We start from the raw sequence: 22,568 nt of genomic DNA, 5'->3' as shown, positions 1-22,568 counted from the left end.
TGACTGTACCAAGCAACTGAGTGGCAATAATTTGTCTTCTCAAAGTGGGCTTTTCTACCTCTGAGATAGAAGGTCTTCAAGCTGTCTGAGAGCCGGGACCTGACTGCAGATTTTCTCCCCTCAACCTGTGCCTGGCAGAGTTGGAAGCTCCTGCCGCAGAAGGGTCTGCTATAGAAATAGTGCATCTTTTCACTTTGAAGGTGTTTTCTGGATACATCCACCGAATTAATATGTTAATAGTAATTCCAGAATCTTCATAGGAAGAAGCTAAGAGCCTGACACCACCAATAGCAAAGGTTTGAAATGCTAAAATTTCCTTGAAATAGATTTTGTTTGTACTGAGATATGGACAGAGTTGTAAATAAATAAATATTTGCAGCTTATGCTAAAAAAAACTCTAAATGCTCTTCTGCAGAACATTCCAACCTCTATTCTGTCACTTCACAGACAATGGTGTCGCTGGCCTAACTGAAAGTTAATAAATAAAGTTAATATTGTCAAGATGTCGCATGCCCAACAGCTCTGAGAGAATCACACATCGGAAGAGCTCACAGAAGTCTAGTGGTTGGGTATCCAGGCAGCTGCAAAGACCAGTGATGGGATATCGAAGTGTGCTACAAGCCCAAATAGGAGTCGGGAGCACGATTGGTGAGAGATAAGGATACAGCGGGTTGGTAAACAGAACCATCAAGTAATATGATGGAGCCAGGAGGGAAAGGGGTAGACATGGGGGGATAATGGCGCTAATACTCACATTGAGAACAGGGTGGGCTATCATTCATGAACCACGAGCAATGTGCAATGAGACTAACAGTGTGAAAGGTGCCAATGCAATATGTATATATCACCAATATAGAGATAATACATCAAATAAAAATAGACAACACCAAATAATAATGTAAAATGTTCTCTGAAGACACAGCTACTAATCTTGCTGAGCACCTAGCTACAAAGCAGTAGAGCCATGTAAAACTCAGAAGATTCGATAAGTTGCGTTGGGATGGAGGTAGCTAGAGTAGAAGGGAGCAGTGGGCATTGGATACAGGGTTAGGTTGGGAGGGGAATTGGGGTAAGGGCGACATTTTGGGGCAGTTTGTGAAGTTACATGATGAACCAGATGTTAGACAATGATGGTCTTTCTTGAAGAGCTACGTTGTGATCTCTTTTCAGAAGTGCAGGAGGAACTGTGTTTTCTGGATTTCAATTCTATACTCTCAAGGTGTAGCAGGAAAAGCTTGGCATCTGGTCTTTATTATATTTCCTTGTCTGTGTGTAGTCTGGTGATGCTGTTCTTGCAGGTTATGCAGAGTCCGCCAGATTGATTCTATTTGGTTACCTACTGTGTGAACACACACTTCTCCTCAAGGTATGATTTACAACTGCAGAATATATCATATGTCTGGCAGGTTCTCCACACTTATGCTCATTGGATTCTGACTTTATGACTCAGGATCCTGCTTTTGTTTGTGCAGACGCAACTTTGTTTTGACAATTAAGTTCAAATATATTGGTTACATGAACAGTAATCTGGAATTGAAGATATGTTCCTGGATTTGTGTCCTGATTGTTTTTCTTTCTCTATAAGGCAAAATTTGTTTCCTCTACTGACGACTTGTAATCGCACAACTGGGACCCAGCATAAAAGAACCAGTTGCTCCAATGCCCAGAATGCGATGTGATTAGCCACACTGACTATTCCCAACCTCCTTGATATTCACACTGTCTCCCTCCTTGAAGTATCTCTTGCCATTGAAGTTGGAACACAGACATCTAATAATTCAATACCTTTTATCAGAGCAGGTTGCTAAGAGTTGTGTTTCCTCAAACCAGTCAGAATTCATTGTGATTATTTTTTCTTAACTTTTTTTTTCTTTTCTTGTCTCTCCAGGTCTGACAGAGCTTTCGGACAGTCCCATCTCTCTGGAGCTGGAACGCTGCAAGTCTCCCACTTCAGGTAAAAGTGATGAGCCTTTTGTCAGGCAAACTGTTCCATCCCCGCATGACATGCGTATCTGTGGTCCATCCCGCCACCCACCACAAGCTCACTAAGGCCTCAAATGAGTCAACAAGTGCAAGGGAAGGCTGTGACAACCTACTATTCACCCAGACCGCCCAAGGGAAGGCTATGACACTGTACCATGTACCCAGACCTGCCAACGCTCATGCTGTCACTGTGAGCCACACTGTATCAGTATACTTCACACAGTCACCCAGTGACGGTACTTTCTCTCATGGTGTGCACTAGGGTGAGCGGGATTCCTTACACAAACTACGTTACCCGCTCTTGTGTGGGGGCTCTGAACTGTTGCAGGGTTTGCAACCTACCCAGATAGAGGGAGGGGTGTCTCAGGCAATGCTGGTGCTTCTAAGCCCTGACCCTAAATTCTGGTTGGGTCAAAGAGGTTTTAAATGTATATTTAGAGTATATGTAATGCACAACCCCAGCCTCACGAGTCAGTCAGCGGAGCATTGACCATAGTAGGAAAGATGGGATTTCATCAGTAGAGCGGGGCAGTCATGGGAGTACGACTGGTCTCAAGCTGTCCAAAGTCAGGTGTCAGGAGCTCATTCAGTCCTGGTATGCTCTGATGATCATCATTTGTCTTTTACCATTAGAGAAGTCCAACTAAGATGAATAAAACAAAGAGAAAAAACACACTTCAGCTTCCCACTCCTAAGATGGAGCAGCTTGATGTCATTGATGTGGATGTGTTTGACACCCGTGAGACTGTATGCCACGTAAATCCCTGTCGCTTTGAGTTCAGAGCTCACAGGGTCGCACGATGCAAAATGAGGACCCGAAGCCAGATTGACCACTCTCATCAAAAGTCATTACAAAGGCACATAAGACTTAGTTTATGAATCACTTTCACTAGAGAAATTGACATTTTGCCTTGTGTAGATGCACGGATTGTAGTTCTTTGGGATTATCAGTGGGGCTGAGGAGGTATGTGCACCATCAGTTGACATTCAGACTTGAGAGAGTGCAGATGCCATGTGGCAGGTGAGCAGGGAACAGACACTTTCATGGCTGTCCTCATGCTGATCCAGGTTCCTGTTGGAGATGGGGAGTGCCTCTGTACGTGTCTTTCGCCCAGTGCATTGCCAATCATTTGATATACATGCCTGACATGTTATCGGACACTATGTACCAAGTCAGGGCTTTCCCTTGACAACTGGGACCACAGTGTAATTGGTTAAAATGAAGCAAACTAATACTACAGGAGGAGTTCCTGAGTGTTGTCATTTTGACTATCACACATCTGTAGTCCTTGGGTGTGATCACTTTTGTCCATCTGTCACAATATGTAAGCAACACCCACTTTTGTGTTTGATTCACAGTATCCCTATATTTTCATTGCTATCAGGTGCATGTTACATGACATGGGAGGCTGGAACTTTTTGGTTTACACTTTGGAAATATATCCCTACTGATATGTCGGCCTATCCGTGCTGTGCTCACTGGTCTCATGTCTCTTGGGATTTCTTGGCTGTTTTCGAGTTGGTTGGGTCTTTGACAAGAAATTAATTTGCTCCTTATTCCTTGTTTAGTGTTCAACATCCTTCAACAAATTCTAAACAAATCCTTCACACTTGCTTTCTTCCCTCGGTCCTAAGGCAGAGGTGTCAAACATAAGCCAAAGAGTTCTGAATCCAGGACATATTTTCAGAATACTCACATAAGATTAAATTCACAGGAAATTAATCTGAAATGTAACTCAGTTGCATGGTCAGTGGATATCATGAAAATGTGTCATGGTAACTCAGTTGCATGGACAGACCTCATTCAGGAAGTTCTCTTTCTGTGGAGGTTATCCACTTAATTAGAGTTCAAAAGTCACAAATGCGAAGTGAATAATCCACTAGAATCAAAACCCTGTGAAAATAGACGATCTACAGAAGTGCGTGAAACAATGGATGTTGTCTAGTTGTTATTGTGCAATTTAGTCATCTTTGGGTGTTTCATCGATACAAGTTTGCTCGAGACATTGTCCAAAAAGCACGTTACACATTACGAGAGTAATACAAAAGAATGCTTCATGCACAGTGATACATTGCATATGAAAGGTAAAGGGATGTTTGATGAAAAAAGTAAACCTTATTTCATTTCTGAGATGAATGTTAACTATATTAGGGTCATGACCGTCAAGTAAGCCCTCTTCAAATTTGCTCTATTTTCAACATTTTTGGAAAGTGTACTTATTTTTATTCTACAAAGAACAAACGCTGTTGACATGAAGTGGCTTTTTAAAATCAATGTAAAAATTGTGTTTCCATTGGAATGAAGCATCAAATCATATGACTGTTCAGTGTACGATATTTCCACTGGCCAATCGGAGGCTGTTAAGCAACGTAGGTTGGCGGCGCCTGTCAGACGGCCACATGAGTCGATTGTCTGCCCCAGGCCTGGCCTTTGAATTGTTCTAGTGAAAGCGATGGGATGTTAGAAGTCTGGGTGTATTAATCAGTGATAAGAGGTCACCAGTTCTGTGGTTTACAAGAAAGGCATGTAAAGCCAGGAAAGAGACAGTATTGGCGTCTTGTCTTGTCCATGCAGTGTCTTCGTTGAAATGTCAATCGATGTCCGGCCAAGGCTGTTGGTCTATTGGTCTATGAGGACAGTGGACAGTAGGAGATGGAAGAAGCATTGTAGGCAGTGCCAGGTCCATGGAGAGCAATAGTGGCCATGTTGCTGCTGGTTTCTCCTGGGAATTCCATTGCAGAATCATGTGCTTAGCAAATCTGTTCGCCTTTCACAGCATTAACAGATGGTCACGTGAGCCAACTACCTCACACTGGTGTCTTCTGTGTAAGGGTGTATGTCATGGCGGGAAATTTATATACAGTTGAGAAAGAGGCCTAGTTGTTACATCAATCAATTAATCAGGGGCTTATAAAGTGCGCTACTCACCCGTGAGGGTCCCAAGGCGCTGATGGGGGAAGGGGGGGGGGCAGCTCCGGTTCAGTTGATGAGCCAGGTCGTGAAGTTTTTCCTGAAGGTGTGCAGGGAGCGTCTGATGTTCGCTGGGAGACCGTTCCACGTCTTGGCTGCGATGTAGGAGAAGGCTCTTTCGCCTGCTCTGTTTCTGCGGATGCTGGGGGTCTCTGCCAGAGTGAGGTCGGCAGAGCGGAGGTTCCTCTTGGGTACTTGGAAGGAGACTCTCTCGTTGAGTTATTTGGGTCCGATGTTATGGAGGGCTTTGTAGGCATGGGTGAGAAGTTTGAAGGTCACTCTCATCTCGACTGGGAACCAGTGGAGGGCTCGTAGGTGTTGGGTCATGTGTTCGTGTCGTGGTGTCCCTAGGACGAGTCTTGCTGCGGCGTTCTGGATGGTTTGGAGCTTGTGTAGTAGGGTTCTGTTGAGTCCAGCATAGAGGGCGTTGCCGTAGTCCAGTCTGATGGATGTGAGTGCGTTGGTGACGGTTTTTCTGGGTTCGGGGGGATCCATTTGAAGGTCTTTCGGAGGATGCGGAGGTAGTTAAAGCTGGTGGAGGCGACAGAGTTGATCTTGTGGGTCATAGTGAGGGAGGAGTCCAGGATGATGTCGAGGTTCTTTTCGTGGTCTGTAGGGGTGGGTGGACTCCCGAGGGCAGGGGGCAACCAGGTGTTGTACCAGGCTGAGTTGGAGGGTCCTAGGATGAGGACCTCGGTCTCCTCCGAGGTGAGCTTCAGGCAGCTGTCTTTCATCCAGTGCGCAACATCCTTCATTCCTTCCTGGAATCCAAGTCTGGTGTCTTCAGGGTTCTTCGTGAGGGAGAGGATGAGCTGGGTGTCATCGGCGTATGGGACTATGCTGAGCCCGTGCTGTCTGGCGATGGCAACGAGGGGGGCCATGTAGATGTTGACATCCACTGCAGATGGCTATGTTCTTGTGCATAAATTGGTTCTTTGTAGGTAGGCTCCCTTGTTCTAACAAAAGGCACCAGATGATAGTTGTGGAACAGGAATAAACTCAGAGACAGATTTTAAATATCAGATTTTTGGAGTGCAGGAGTTATTCTACTTTATTTCATCTGTTTATAGTGCAGACACAGCCAGAGGGGCCATAGAGTGCACTACATGCCACAGTTGTTACCTTCTGGTATTTGTGGATTACAAAAGCATGTAAAGAGTCCTGGAGAAAGACACGGTGCTGGTAGAAGGTACCTACATGTTTACACCAAGTCAAGAGGATTGGGAGGGTAAGGGAGTGGGAGATGATCTCAGACATTCGGATGAGATTAGGTAAACTTTAGGTGAGAGCAGTTCTGTCTGAAGGATACAAGTGTGAGTGCCAGTCTCAACAGATGATGCAGTTCATTGCAGATGGAGAACACTCTTCTTGTTTTGCAGATATAGGAGAATGATGTTACTGTGTTGTATTTCTTGGTCTTGGTAATCTCCAGGTACATCAGGTTCATCCTGCACATGGTTATGTCCAGCGGGCGGATGCTCGTCATCTCGTATTCCCACTCGCTTGTAGAGAATATCTTGTAACTTGTGCTGTGTCCCATGTCTCCCACATTACACCAAACGCCACATTGTATTGCCAGTGCTGCTTGATGATACTAAGAGATCATCAATTGTTGTCAGAAAGAAGTAGTAAATTCTGTATAATTTTAATTGATATCATATTAAATGATTAAGGATGTAAGAGATAATGGTTTCATCTTTTCATTTTTCTGTGGTTTATAAACAACTTCCAAACTATAAAAAATGTTTGCATATAAAATACAACCTCATACCTTAAGTTCCATGCAAGCATCTCAACTCACAATGGGTCCAAACACAAGGGCATCTTTACTAAGGCAAAGGGTACATAGTAAACATGAAAGACTTCTCTAGTTGAGGGTCATGGGAGACATTTTGCACATACAATTGTTTGTCCACCCATACTGTCCAGTGATCACCACTTGTTGAGGAAACGATTCAAATTCCTGGTAAGGTCTGGTGAAGTTCAGCAGAGGTGGAGGGTTAGGGAGAGATGGGAGTTGGCGAAGGCGTGTAGATGGCCGTGCATGGTACAATAGTGTAGTGTTGCGAGAGAATGTGTTGTTGTGATGGCTCACAAGAAATGTGGCCTCATGCCATCTCCCTTCTGCCTTGATTCCTCGTTCACCCCATGCTGTCCTGCTGGAATTGCTATCCTGAAGAAGTGAATCTCCTTCTGGGCGCAGGGCCAGGTACCTATGCATGATGCATACCGGACAAGTCAGGTCTGATAAACCCGACAGGTGCACCCGTGTCCCTTACCCAGTTTGGTCCATTTTAGATCTCTGTAATAATAGCCCCCAACTGGTGACCTCCATGCCTTTTGTCCCCTACCCAGTTGTGGCCGGTGCAGGTAAGTGCAGTGGGGCGGGGAGGGGGAAGAAGTTGATAGACAACGGATTAGGTTTTATTAATGTATTAAAATGTACTTATTCCGTCGTCTGTGGACTTCCCCTCGCCCCACCCCACTGTGTTTACCTGTGCCGCCTGCCGCTGCCCTTACATAGAGGCATGCATTGTCTTCCCGCAACTTTGATGGGGTCACAAGTTTGCTCAACCTGAAATCACTAAAAAATACCAGTGCAGATGTACACTAGAAAAACGCTATCTCAAAGTAGTTGCTGGGTACTGCCTCGATCACTACCACAAACAATCCCTGAAAGTCTATGGGGAGCCTGGTATGCTGTCCTGTGCTTTCCATACACCTCCAATCTTTCCTTATGTGGTGGAAGGCAGTGGGGTCCCTGGCTGTAGCCATCTTTGCGAAATGCTCCACTACCAATAGGTGAGCCTATGACTTTTTCTTCTTCTCTTCTAAGGCCCACTTCACTGCTTGTCAGTTCAGTGTCCTCGAAGTTCTGTAGCCCTGTTACCTCTTTCATTGGTAGTGCATAATTTGTGTCTCCCCTTGCTGACTCCGGCACTAAGACATGATCAATCAGACACAACAGGTTTGTTCAGCCAGCTGCCACATCACTTCTAGGAATAGGGTCATCTCCCGGTCACCCTCCGGGGCTAGCTTCTTGACCCTGTTCCATCTGAAAGCTAGCGATCTGCTTGAGAGTTGGACATGTCTAGCCCTGATCTCAAGGTTGTGTTGCAGTTGTAGTGTGACCACAGCGAGCATCAGTCTCTATCCCTGAGGGCACCTGGCCGCTCTGCTGTTCACGGCATGGACCACCCTTTCATGTCTGACCACAGTGTTATCTTCATGTCCCGCAGCCGTTCCCACCAAAACCTCAAGGCCGCCAACATGGGGAAGAATCCCAGGAAGGTTGTTCTTGGTGAGTTGAGTCTGCCTAGGCCTGGGGGCATTTCTTGGTGCACCCCCCCTTCTTGAGGATAGCTCCAAAACCGTGACTACCCGCTGCACCTGTGAATAGCGCCAACTGTCTTGCTGTCTCCCAGCCCTCGTACCAGAATAAATGATCATTCAAGTTTTACAGAAATGTCTTACACATCATAAGTTCAAACCTTGCCCCCCCCCCCCCCTTGTCTCTTGGCTGGAGAGGTTTGGGCTCTTGTTCTGGCACCTTTGGTCCTGCTCGTACCTGGTCGGACGGGAGGGCACGTGGGCTCCACCCTCTGATTCTTCCCCTTTCTACTTTAGGGGCACTGCCCTGCCCTGCCCTGCGCACCTCTGTTTTCCCAGACCCTTCGAGGGGCCACTCGCTAGCTCCTTGAGGCCCTCTTCACGGCGGGCCTCTGCCATGCCAGGCGCCCTTTCGCACAGCCCAGCAGTCGGTAAGTGCCCATGATATGCCAGCCAGGTGGGGAACATTATGAAGGTATGTACTCCTGAAGAGGGAGGGGGCTGTGTAGATCAAAGTTGGGGTAGATGCACTTGTTAGCTAAGTGGCCCCACGAAGGAAATGTATTTGTACTTCATGTGTGTGTGGAGTTGTCGAAGCCAACAGAATGACCGTATGGCTGTGTTTGCTGCCTACTTTCGTTGGTGCTGTTATAAACCTGTAACACGATAGAGGTTAATAAACGCACACAGCTGGGAACTGTTTCCACCTGGTCCAGATGTGTGAGCCCTAAAGCCCTAAACCTTATTTATGCTGCGCTGAAAAAAGGTTGTGCGGTGTAACATATGCAGGCATGTCTGCCTGGATGAATCCCAGCTCGCCCCCCTGCCTGTAAAGGGATGCAGATGTTTCCTCGCAGTCTTCTCTGCGAGGCAGATGAGGCATAAGTGGTCTTTTGAAAATACCCATCTGCGAACGCGTCAGACAGCTATCGGGGACTTTTCCTCTGTGAATTCTTCATATAATGCACCCAGTCATCTTCGCTCATCATTTCTGCATTCACAGTTGTGTTTCCGTTCAGACTCTGACAGCGGTTTATCGGGTGTTGAAAACCCAAGTAAAGACACAACGATGTGGGAGTTTCGAGCAGAGAACGCCAGGAGTGGCTTGGGGCCCTTTATTGGGCGAAAGAGCCATTCACAATGATTGGGCCAACCACGCCTTAAAGCCCCGCCCTTCTCAAGCCTCCTGCACAGTCCTCATCAATTAATATTTCACAGATTTGTCATCACAGAGCACGATTTTGGACTCACAATATAGGTAGATGCTTTTCAGGACCCTGTCAAACCATCTCAGTGCATCTCCAAACCTCCTGCTGACTCCACTGTATCTCAGCCTCTCTTGGTTTGGAAGATGGTGGTCGAAGAGAGCTTGATGCCTTCAGATCACCTCAGTGGGAGCCATTGGTGAAGAAGCAACGAGGCAGGTAAGTAGCACAGGCTGGTGATCGTTCCTGGTGTAGGTTACTAACTTCTTAGTCCTGAATCAGACTCTTTGGCAAGAAAAGGGACTCTTCAAATGAAGGAGCTGTAAGTGGGCAGGGATAGCATCCCATTGTCATCTCGTACAGATGGTAGGGGCAAAGAGAACCTCGCCTCAGGTGTGAAATTTAAGAAAAACTATTTTGTTGTGGAGTTTGTGGACCCTAAGGCTGGGTTTGTGGCTTCAATCGTGGCCCTCTATGTCCGTAAACCCCGGTCAAGGTTCCACAAGCTATGTGGGGGACCTGGCCTTGCAGTGCGGGCTGGACTGTTGCTATTGGAGCAGGGTCAAGACAGATTTGCATATGACTGGGTCCAAACTGAGTGGGAAAACAAACGATGGGTTGGAACACCACCGTGAGCCATTGCCAGCGGTTAGACAAATTGCAAGCATTCCTCTGTCACCCTTTGTATGGTTGATATTCTTCCCCTACTGGCAAGGGAATATCCAGACATGGGCCCTTGTTCACTGTGCCACTGGGGCCAAGCTAAACCCAACTAAAGAGCCCCAATCAGGGCACACCTGTCTTGGGTGGCTTGTGTTCTGCTTCAAGGAGGACCTGGTCTGCCAGTTTTGACTGAACTGTTCCTATTGGAGCATGTCAAGACCGATTTACATATGACTGGGTCCAAATTGAGGTGGTATGGTGGGCAAAAGAACAATGGGTTGGAGTGCTACCCGAGCGATTTCCATTGGTTAGACAAATTGCAAGCATTTACCAATCACCTTTTGTGTGTTTTCTCTACTGCTCTAAGTGGCAAGGGTATGCCCAGACGTGGGTCCCATGTTCACTCTGCCACTGGGATCAAGCTACACCTGTCAGAAAAGCTCAAATCGTGACAAAGCCTGTTTTGAATTGCTTGTGTTCGGATTCAGAGAGGACCTGGCCTAGTAGTTCGAACTGGACCCGCTCCATTGGAGTACGACCAAGGCTGATTTACGTACGGCTGGGTCCAAACTGAGGTGGCATGGTGGTCATGTGATGAGCTGTAATGCTACACCAAATGATTGCCAGTGGTTGAACAAATTGAAAGCATTCCTCCCATCACCTTTTGTGTGTTTGATGTACCCCCCGAAGTGGCTACGGGTACGCCCAGACGTGGGTCCAGGGCTCACTGTGCCACTGTGACCAAGCTACACCTCTCTGTAGAGCCTCAGTCAGGGCGGAACCGGTGTTGGGTTGCTTGTGTTCTGGTTCAAGGAGAACCAAGCCAGCTATTGAGGGCCGGACTGGACAGGGATCATGTTAAAGACAGATTTTCATTTGTCTGGGACCAAACAGATGTGTACAATGTAATGATGAACTGGTTAATTTGTTGGCACTTTAATGCAACAAATCAATATAAATTGATAATACATGTATATTGGTCTTTTTTAAGACACTGGTATGGTGCTCAATAAATCTGCAAAATACAATTATTCTATTTCTGTATTAGAGTAACGGGCCCCAGAGTTGCAGTAACAGCTAGTTGTCCCTTTCCTTCCCAGCTCTGCTGCTCTTTCTCTTGTCTTCTGGCCTATTGTTCACCCTGAATGTCATTAGTATGTATCCTCAATATCCAATTGATGGATCGTTCACACTAGTTTTGAAAAAGTTTCAGAGTTTAATTTCAGTCTTGCTAGTTCAGCTGCCTCAGTAGGAGCGTGTTTTAATTTACTGAACACATTTTCTTACCTTGACAAGAGATACAACTTCTGTGTACATAAATGTGAACTTAAGAATAAGAACACTAATCTTACTGTGTGTTTTTACTTTGACAATATTGCAGGAATCAATATTCCGTATTCAATATTTGTGTAAGTTATTTGTACCCTCAATATTCTGGCACGGAGCCCTACAAAAATAACAATCTGGACAGCAAAATCAATAAAAAGCAAAGCAATAAAAACGGACCTCAGGTACACAGACGGTTCCTATAATACAAAAATGCAGGTCCAGATGCAAGCTTGGTCTCACGACAAACAGTCTTTGTGGTGAGTTAATAATTTTCAAGAATATTAAAAGGATAAGGAATAAACTGTGGTAGTCATTAGGCACTGCTGGTTGCCCACAATGGGCCCACCCGAATGAAAGTCTCTGTGGTGTACTTGCTGAAGACTTAAAAAGAACCAAGCGAGACAAATTGTGGCTGTAACCTAAGCACTCAGTGAGCCTGAAATGTAAATCAGATGGGAATCATACCCCTCTGAGGAGCTCACTAAACAACTAGCCGTGTCTGTGCAAAGAAGCTTGGTCTTCTCTAGGTACTGTCGGTCTCTAAAAACCACATTTGTCTGACTTTCCTACTCATTCTGTACTCGCCAACAATGGTGTGATGGACCATATCTCGGGTACTCTGGATAGCTGACATGTTTCCTCCCAGTACCATTGCAAACATTTCTGGAAGTGGTATTAGGGAATCACAGGACTTGTGTCAATTCCACACAACTCAGGATTTTTTTTTAAAATATCTATCGCTAAATGAGTGCAGCCCCACACAGAAGGAAAAAACACAAGGACGTATCCAAAATAATTTTTAAAAAAATCCAACCTTTGCCGAGTATTTGTTCCAAAAGGTGTAGATTCCTAATGTCTCTACTTGTCAGTACATCACTGTCCCAAACCTACCTTTTCTAGAGGATCACATCTCACTTTCTCCCATGAATCATATTACCTTGCATATGTGAACATAACACCAAGAAATGAGAATCTAGAATTCCCCAAGCCTTAAAATTAAGGCATATGTTACTGGATGTCTATCACATATTTTAGTTATGAAGAACACTGTGATGTACAGCCAATCTTGTTTGATGCCAGTTCATTGTTCCTAGAGCTTACTGGGAAGACCGACATTACCATATTGCGTGAGAGGGTATAGTATATAATGTTCAAAATATCACATTTATTACAGTGTTGAAAACTGCTACATAATTAGCTGTCTTTTGGACTGTTTTAAATTAACTCAAATTAACTGTGAATGGTGTCCAGCAAAGTTAGGATTTTTAAAAACAAAGGCATCAAAGAAAACATTCACACTAGAGAGATTACTATTTCTCTTTCTTGAGAAATACAACTGGATATGCCAGTGGCTGTACTAGTGAATGAGTGGGTGTCTGAGAGGCTTTATGTGTTCATGAGTGCGCGTGTGTGTAGATTGATGAATCCGTTAATGGGTGTGTAAATACTGCTATGGGTCTGGAATGGGTTTGTGAATGATTGTGTGGGAGTAGGGTTGGGTGTATGAAAGATTTTATGGGGTGGTAGTGGGTGTGTCACATTCATTCTGTGAATGATGTCATCAGTGATGTCATTTGAGATGTCATCAGTGATGTCACTGACCATGTCATGAGTCATCTGATATATGTGAGGTTATAAGCAGTGCATTGCGGGGACGCAAGTTATAGTTAGCTCAGCTGATATGGAGTGTAGGAGAGTGTCATACAGTGGGGCGGCGTACAGTGGAGTGTTTGTTTGTTTGTTTATTTAACAGTTTGATATCTTGCCAATGAGGCAATACAATGTTTGTTTAGGTTTTGTAGAGCGCGTAGTCACCCAGCGGGTATCCCAGCGCTGAACCTCGTGCACTCAAGGGAGGAAGGTGGGGAATGAAGGGGGCTCAGGGAAAGAGTATGGTTTTAAAAGATTTCCGAAACCGCAGGAGATTAGGTTCTGCTCTGAGGTTCGGGGGGAGTGCGTTCCATTTTTTTCCCGTATTGACTGAGAACCGACGGCCACCTACACGGGCCTTCTTCACCCTGGGGATCATGATGAAGTTACCGTGTTCGGATCGCAGCGCTCTCTTGGGTCTGTAGGGTTTGATCCAGTTGTTGAGGATCGGGGGACCTGTGTTGTTCAATACCTTATGGGCCAGACATAGGGCTTTAAAGGTTACCCTTTCCCTGATTGGGAGCCAGTGCAGTTTCTTCAGTGCAGGCTTGGCTGATGTTCTGGCTGGGGTGTTCGTCAGGAGACGGGCTGCGGCGTTTTGGGCTTTTTGCAAAGTTTGGAAGGTGGATTCCGGGGCTCCCAGATAAATGGCGTTGCTGTAGTCCAGCCTGGATAGAATTAGGCCTTGGATCAGCAAGAGGCGCGACTGGAATGGCAGTAAGGGGAGTACCTTCCTGCAAGATCTGAGAAGTCCGTAGCAAATGCCGGCTGTCTTTCTCGCCTGTGTCCTGAAGGTGAGATCCGTCTCCAGCCACACTCCCAGACTCTTGACCTCCTTCTTGGGGGTGGGGGGTTCACCCAGACAGGCAGGCCAGATGTTAGGGGGAAGGTTCGTGGAGTTGTGTCCTAGGAGCAGGATCTCTGTTTTGGATCCATTTAATTTAAGGGCAGAGTCACTCATCCACCGATGGACGTTGGAGAGACAGTTATGGAGGTTGGAGGGCTCCAGTTTGGGGTGTGACAGTGTTACCACCAACTGTGTATCGTCGGCGTAGCTGACGATAGTAACACCAAACGGTGAGACCAGTTCCTCCAGTGGAGCCATGTACACGTTAAATAACGTGGGGCTTAGCGATGAGCCCTGTGGCACACCCCACTGGAGGGGAACGGAGTGTGAACGGCTTTCCCCTTCCCATACTTGGAAGGAGCGTCGGGAGAGGAAGGACTTGAGCCATTTCAACGCCCTGTCTTTTACTCCGATGTTCTCGAGACGTTGGGTTAGGATCTGGTGGCTGACCGTGTCAAAGGCCGCGCTCAGATCCAGGAGGACCACTGCCACTGATCCTCCTGAATCGATGATTTCCCTGGCCTTCTCTACTGCTGCGAGGAGGGCAGTGTCCGTGCCCTGACCTGGTCTAAAGCCTGTCTGTGAACTGTTGAGGAGTTGGTTTGATTCTAGGAAGTTTGACAATTTTTTGTTCGCTAGTTTTTCGGCGACCTTACCTATCCAGGGGAGGAGTGAGATAGGTCTATAATTGGAAAGATCTGCTGGGTCTAGCGATGGTTTTTTAAGGAGCCCTTTTACGACAGCCTTCTTCCAGTTTGAAGGGACTTCTCCTTGTGCCAACGAGATGTTGATGAGGGTAGTCAATTGGGGCACTATGGTCTGGGTGATGTTTTTGGCGTACCGTATAGGAACTGAGTCACTGGGGGCTCCGCTTTTAGTTGAAATAAATGTTGCCGCCACTTCCTCTTCGGTGACTGGGCCAAACGACGCTAGATAGAGCTTATCGGGTGAGGGCGGCGCGTCCTTAGCTCTCTCAGTGATGTCCGGGTTGGCCGCAGGGAGGGAGGCGAGGATTTTTTTAATTTTTTCGTCAAAATAAGTGGCCAGATTGACGCATTTTTCCTCCGCTGCTTTGGGGTCCATAGGTTTTTGAGGGGGGTCTGGGACATGGAGGAGCTCTTTGAGGATAGAGAAAGTCTCCTTGGCTGAACAGGAGGCACTCTTTATTTTTTCCTCATAGAAGGCACTTTTCGCGTTGTGGAGGGCACGTTTATACGTTTTCATGGATAATTGATAGGCGTCTTTCTCCGACACCGACTTGTTTTTCCTCCAAGTGCGTTCTGTCCTTTTGCACTCTTTCTTTAAGGCGTTAAGGGCGGGAGTGTACCAAGGGGCGGGGTTGTACCTTTTTACATGTTTTAGAGTGCTGGTCAAAGGAATAAGGCTATCTAGGGGAAGGGTGAGCCAATTGTTAAATTCTTTATCCGCGGTGTCGGGATCCCTGGGAAGAGGGACGGCAGTTTCCCGTAATTTTGCTGCCCATTCCTCTGGTGCTAGCTTGTGCCACCGTCTGGTTCTGATCCTGGTTTTCTGTTTACATGCTGGGGTGATTTGGAAGGACCAGTGCATAGGGACCAACATATGGTCTGTCCATGGTAGTGGGGTAGGGTCTTGGGTTTCTAGGTTTTTAATATTAGTGAAAATTGGATCCAAGAGTTGTCCTTTCTCATGGGTGGCTTTGGAGTTCAGAAGGTGGAGATCAGCTATTATGAGATCGGCCAGTAGGTTGGCTACGGCATTGTCCGCGGGGTCGAGGAAGTGCATGTTAAGGTCCCCTAAGACAAACAATACACCGAGATACATAAACATTAAAAGAACAACATACTTCTTAAAACCTCCATACATCATAGAAGTGGAGTGGCATACACTGTAGTGGCATAGAGTGGATTACCGTAAAGTGGATTAGCATATAGTAGAATACCGTACAATGGAGTGTAGAAAAGTGGAGTGGAATAGTGTAGAGTTGAACGGTGTACAGTGGAGTGGCGTAGAGTGGAGTAGGGTGCAGTGGATTAGCGTAAAGTGGGGTGGCGTATATTGAAGTGGTGTAGTGTAGAGTAGAGGAAACTGTTATAAATTGAAGTGGTGTCTCAAACAGTAGAGTAGAGTGCAGTTTTGTACAGTATTGAAACCTGTTGTAGAGTGGAGTAGAGTGTGTACAAGGAGTGTATGAGCATAGGGTTGAATACACTGGAGTGTACGGGGATAGAGTGGAGTAGAGTCTAATAGAGTGTAGTAGAGTTTTGTAGAGTGGAGTTATATAGAGTGGAGAAGAGTACACTGGAGTGGCTTAGAGTGGAATAGCGTACAGTGAAGTGGCATAAAGTAGAATTGAGTAGACTAGAGTGGAGTGGCGTAGAATGTAATACGTACAGAATGGGTACTCACAACTTTCTCTCTGGGCCAAAATAACAGTCTGGTTTGTGGCCGAGGGCTGCACTAAAGGGTCTGCGGGTGGGGGCTGAGCTACAGTTTAAAAAAACTCCCCCCCCCCACACACACACACACACACACACACACATTTTCACATGCCACACACCCCAGAAATAAATGCCAGAGTTCAGAAAGTGAATGAGCAGTTAAGATGCCTTAAAATGTTGTCTTGTTAGATTGCTGTTCATCCGAGGCGAAGGTCAGATGTCTGGCTATTTTGTCTTCTGTCAAATTGCTGTTTATTCTCCTAACATTGAGATTGGTGTTTATGTGTCGTTCTCTGAGTGCAAAATGAGAGGAGTGTGAAAGGAAAGGCCGTAGGATGTCATTTTTCTAACACAATAACATTAACATATATGTAAATATATTCTGCAGTTATTTCAAAATATACGAGCAGTTACTAAAGCACAAAGGAAGCACTGTTTTTGTAATTCGTAAGTGTGATGGAAGTGAAGATTTTGAATAGGATCAAAATAAATCAAGTCACTTTACTTTGTGATGTGTAAATTAAACCCTACTTCCAAACATTGCCATTTGTGCACTATATAAATGTATCTGTAAAACTGAAAATCTGTGAAAATTTGGGCCCATTTCAATGCAAAATATGCGGTCTGTAAAAAACTGTGGGCTACATACCATGCTAAATTAATATGTTTGCAACAGTGTGTTACAAAATGCACCACTGGCTTCATACCACACCCTTATTACTCTCCTGCTGAGTGGGCGTGGCTCATTTGCTACACTTCATAGTGTGACTCTAGGATTTCTCAAAATCCCTGTGTCTTTAGTGATGTAACTGTGATGGCACCACCCACACTGTGAAATATGTTCTAGCACCACTTCTTCTTGATGAAGTCCAAACTCCTTCATACCATTCCTCCCCCCCGCCCCCTTAACGGCTTCCTAGAATTTTCAGAACTTCTCCACCAAAATCATCATCTTGAGGTCTCTTTTATTTTTCACCATTGTTATGTCCCAATGGCTTGGATTTGTTATGTTTACAACACAATAAAGATGTATTTACATAAAGCCTGATCTGTGCACCCTGCTTACACATCTTTTTTTTGTGGTATAATGCACTGGAATGAAAACACTATATAATGTTCTGTGCGAATGTTTTGTAATAACAAGGTAATCATTTACAGCAAGTGGCCTTAAGCGCTACCACGCAACTTAAAACTTCACAGCAGACAGTTACATATGTGAAACAAAATAAAGTTGAATGAAATGTAATGAAAGGCTAACTTATTGATTAAAACACGGCCTCCTGCTGCAGTCCTCAATGGCATCAAATAGTGCTGGTTGTAGGCGACGCAAGAAGTAGAGACTGGAGGCGGAGACATTTTCAGCAAAGGCGGCATAGAGTGCGGGCTGCAGGTGGAGTGAGTTGAGCTGACCTCACGCGAAGACATTGTCAGAAAAAGCAGCAGGAAACTTTCCAAAAGGTCCCTTAAAAGTCAGCTGTGAACCTTCAACAGCTGACTTTTAAAGGGCCTTGGCTTCCCGCCAGGCGTGTTATGTCACTGAGGTTCTCAGCAAACATGGGAGAGGGCCGTGGAAGCATGCGCAGTGAAGCTGCTATCGTGTATGCTCCAGCGGTCCTCTTTGTGTTTCCTGACCCTCTTGTGTTTAGCCCTGTATGGTCTGCGGGCCGCCAAGGATGGTCTGCCGGGGCCACTATGAGTACCCCAGGTTTAGTGTTGTAGCACACAATGAAGTGGTGTAGACTGGAGTGGTGTATGGTGGGTTGGGGTAGAGCGTAATAGCATTCAGTGGAGTGGCGTATAGTGGTGTGTGGTAGAGTGGAATATCACACAGTAGAGTGGCAATGACTTAAGTAGCATACACTGTAATAGCGTAGAGTGGAGTGGCTTACAGTGGAGTACATTGGAGTGGCATAGAGTAGAAGAACATAGAGTGGAATAGCATAGAGCAGAGTGGCGTACAGTAGAGTGGTGTAGACTGGAGTGGCGTACAGTGGTGTGGGGTAGAGTGGAATAGCATATAGTGGAGTGGAGTGGAGGGGCGTAGAGAGGAGTGGGGTCCAATTGTCTAGCGTAGAATGAAGTGGTGTAGAGTGGAGTACACTGGAGGGGCATAGAGTGGAGTAGCGTATAGTGAATTGACATACAGTGGAATATCATAAAGTAGAGCGCTGCACAGTATAGCGTACAGGGCTCGAAAAATCCACTCGCCTGCTCGTAATTGCGAGCAAAGATTAAATTAGGGCGAGCTGTTTTTAAGTCCTACTCACCCTTCTGGCGAATAGGATGGTAAACTGACTTTTAACCTCTGTCTCTGAAAGCAGAGCAACCGTGACAAGATAACAGATTTAAAGGCATCTTTATTGCTCACAAAGTGAATGAGCAATGAAAATGCCTTTAAATCTTGTTAACTTGTCACATTTGCTCCAAGAGGTCAAGTTCATTACAGTTAGGTCAAGGGATTTTTTAAGTTACTAGGCCTGTGGGTCTAGTAATAGTTTTTAGATTTTTCTTGCCCTGGCGTAGAGTGTAGTGGCGTACAGCGGGGTAGTTGTGTACAGTGTAATAGGGTAGAGTGGAATTTCGTACAGTGGAGAAGTGTAGAATGAAGAGGCATAGATTGGAATAGCATAAAGTGGATTAGAATTGGCGTGGCATACAGATGTATGTGAAATGTAGCAGTAATGTAGATTGTGGTGTGCAGAGTAAGGCAAAACAGCGAATTGCGGTGCCTTGCATTTCTGTAGATTCGCCAATCAACGCATGGTTGCCTTGCGTGGGTGTGTAAATCCGACTTAAGTACTACATTCCCCATGCAACACCATTCATAACGCAAGAGTACCACAATCTAATAATGCAGCTAGGCCTTAGTTATATTTTGGGCCATTGTATACCACGGTAACTTTGCAGTGTACTGTGGTACATAGCGATAACAGGCCAGTATATAATTGAGTAATGGCTGTTTTTCGATAATGAAAAGGCAGTCATATTGTTTTTACTAGCCTTTGGCTGTGTTCAGTGTTAGGGCCTTAGATGTAGGTAAGTTGTAAGTCCCTAACTATTACCACTTTATTAAAGTGGTAATAGGTAGGAACATTTATTTATATTTTAAACAGGTTTACAGCCATGTACCTTGGTAGTTTTGCAAAAGTTTGTGAAATTCCGTGAAAGATAGCACTGAGTTTAAATGCCTTATAACTTAAAAAATACCTACCCTACTTAACTGCAGTACCCAAAAAGCATCATCTATGCACCTTAACCCCTTCGACGCTCATGACGAGCTGGGCTCGTCATGAGGTAGCCTCCTCGCACGCTCATGACGAGCCCAGCTCGTCATGTAACATGCGCTTTACAAATTCTCAGCGTGCGAGCAGAATTCCGCCCGCACGCATGCGGTTAATGTATACTCCTGCCAAATTTCATGAAAATCTTTAGGCAATTTTCGTGCTACATCAAATACAATAGTTTATGGAAAATGCATTGGTGGAAAAACGTGTTTTGGCACACACCCTCCCCCTTTTTATGTTTGCACCCCCTCAACGATTCACCACAAAAATTTCCATCATCTCAAAATGCAAAAAATGATAAAGGTCTGGAACGGTTTGTGGTAATTTATCAAACGAGTGGAAAGTTATTTGGGAGCTTAAATCCAAGTAATTCCTATCTCTGGGAATAATAACTATAACTACAGAGTGGAATCAGAATTAATGTGCTTTCTTTTTTTTATTCATTGTATTTGTTATGTATTTGTTTATTGGTTTACATAATCATGTGGCCATAAAGTCGTATTTTAGTTGTTCATGAGGTAATTCTTAACCTTTACATATGCAGTCTAGTTTATTTTTCGGCCTTCCTTGCTTAGTAGGATTGTGCTATAAATGAAGCCCAAATTGAATGAAAGACAATCATTACTGTTTTTTTTTTTAATTGAGGTTATTATTTTTTTTCCTAGTCGCCAATTATCATGTTTTCCAAATAGTAGTTTGTAAAGGTCACTGCTAGGTTACTTTTTCATTTCGTTGCAAAGGGGTCCATAAGAAAGATTGTTTTTGTTTGGCTTGTTGGGCACACTTTTATTTTATGAGCCAGAGAGCATGCCAGCAACACTTACGTAGATTAAGATGTATTCTATTATATATTTGTTTATAGGTTTCCATTCAGGTGTTCATGTAGTAAATCTGAAACTTTGGTATGCAGTCTAGATTTTTTTTGGGCTTCCTTGCTACTTTTAGTAGTATTCTGCTGCAAAGGTTTCATTAATTTGTTTCCTGTATAACTTCAAAACGACTTCATAACATCACTTGTAATAGCAAAAAGAATCATCTACATAGTTTAATATACATTGCTGTAAAATTTCATTACAATCCGTTCAGCCGTTTTGCCGCTTTTTCACATGCAAAAGTCGATGTAAAATGTATTGGAGTGCAAGAGTGTTCAGGGACTCCATTTTTTTCTTTGTACCCCTTGACCAAATGCCGCAAACTTTCAATTCTTCACCATTGTAATGGGTGCAACAGGTCTGCAAAGTTTTCGCAAAGATTTGTGAAAGTGGTGCAAAGTTATTAAGGGACAAAAATCTAAGAAATTCCAATCTCTAGTGACCCTAACTATAACTAAAGAGTAACACATACATATGTGTGTGTGTGTGTATCTATATATATGTTACACATATATATGTTAAACATTTATGTAGATACACACACACACAATACGTATACATGTATATACATACTATAAACAGCTTCTCTACATGAATGAACTATGCCTTTCCGGAATATTGCCCACAGAAGTCACCATATAATATTTTAGTTTCAGATTCAGGAGTAAAGCATTATCATTTCAACGCATTTATTGCATGCCAGCCCAAATATCAACCAATGTGCACACAAAAATTGCTATACCCCATATCATTATTAATTACACATACTTTCATGTTATTCTCCTTCATCTCCTGATTTCATTTCTTTACAATTTATTAACAACTGCTTTCTCCTTTTTCTGTTGTTTCAGTTAAAGGATCAAGAAAGTTAAGTCTGCCAACAGATCTTAAGACTGATCTTGGTACGGTAGGCGAAAGCCGACATTTTTAAATGTCCCATACCTTCATTTGAGCACAAACATTTTTTCCTACTGACTCATAAATGAGATTGCAAGATCTCCTTTTGAAGAATTTCACTTCAAGAGGCTTTCTTTAAACTCTCCCATTAAATCCATTCAGTCCTGTTGGCAGCATCCAGCATTCTGTCTATGCCACATTCATCTTACCAGTCATGATCAATTGATGACATTTAACGATCTTCATTCTGTTCCCTGCAGTGTCCTGGAAAGGTCACTGTATGGGTTCATAGTGTGTCCTTTCAAATGCCAGCGCGTGTTAAAGGGGCATTTTGCAAACAAGCTGTCTATTGAGTTTTCAGTATCCTTAGGTGCACGTGTACAGAGATGCCTTTGATCACTAATATATGACATTTAATAAAAGAAGAATCCGTGATGTAGTAAACAAACAAGAGGAGCACTCCAATGTGAAGAACAGCTGTAAGAATAATCAGGTCAGACATTTTATCACGCCAAGAAGAACAATCTGTAGTGCTTACGTTGTAACAGAGGATCCTAACTGGATTCTACTCATGCATTTACAATAAATAAAATGTCAAACTGTGTTGATGTCATGCACGTTCCTGTCCCCGTCTTGCTCTTTGTCAGTTATCTCAATCATTAAAGACAATAGGTTTCCCATAGATCTTCGCATAACACAGCTACCAGAACTGTATATATTATTTACAGCACATCATTAGAACACCTTTCCGTAGACAGCTCGTCCGCGTCAGTGATTCTCTGAAATTGACATGCTTCAGATGAACAGACAATTCCCACCATAGTGTCATTTTTTCCTTCCCTTGTTTCTCAGCCTTCCAGCAGCACACTACACCAACTGCTCCTTCCTCAGCTTCACTTCTAGTGCATGCTCTTCTCCTCACTGCCACGTGATGTGACTGATAATCCCCTTCTTTCAGTAAAGCCTAACACTCCATCCTCCTCTACCAAGTGCTTGCCAGCCAATGAGGAGTAAAGAGGTATTTTCTGGGCCTCCCCACCTTGTTGGAGTCAGTGGCGGCTTGCAGAGGGAGTACTGTAGGGCAGTGAGGTGGGTCAGGGCGGGGGAGGGGTTGAAC

The 22,568-nt window shown here is 44.6% G+C and overlaps 1 protein-coding gene across 1 annotated transcript in view; it reads left to right on the top strand.

Annotated features, from left to right (window-relative positions):
• STXBP5L (syntaxin binding protein 5L) overlaps positions 1–22,568 on the top strand; it is a 1,741,945-nt gene that overhangs the window by 1,409,583 nt on the left and 309,794 nt on the right. Inside the window, exon 19 of the mRNA XM_078656640.1 lies at positions 1,889–1,954. Coding sequence (XP_078512766.1) covers positions 1,889–1,954 — 66 coding nt within the window. The remainder of the gene's footprint in view (positions 1–1,888; positions 1,955–22,568) is intronic.

This window comes from Lissotriton helveticus, chromosome 8, assembly GCF_964261635.1.
Source record: "Lissotriton helveticus chromosome 8, aLisHel1.1, whole genome shotgun sequence".
NCBI classification, from domain to species: Eukaryota; Metazoa; Chordata; class Amphibia; order Caudata; family Salamandridae; genus Lissotriton; species Lissotriton helveticus.
Note: the sequence above shows the minus strand (reverse complement) of the source record. Positions and strands in the feature narration are given on the sequence as shown.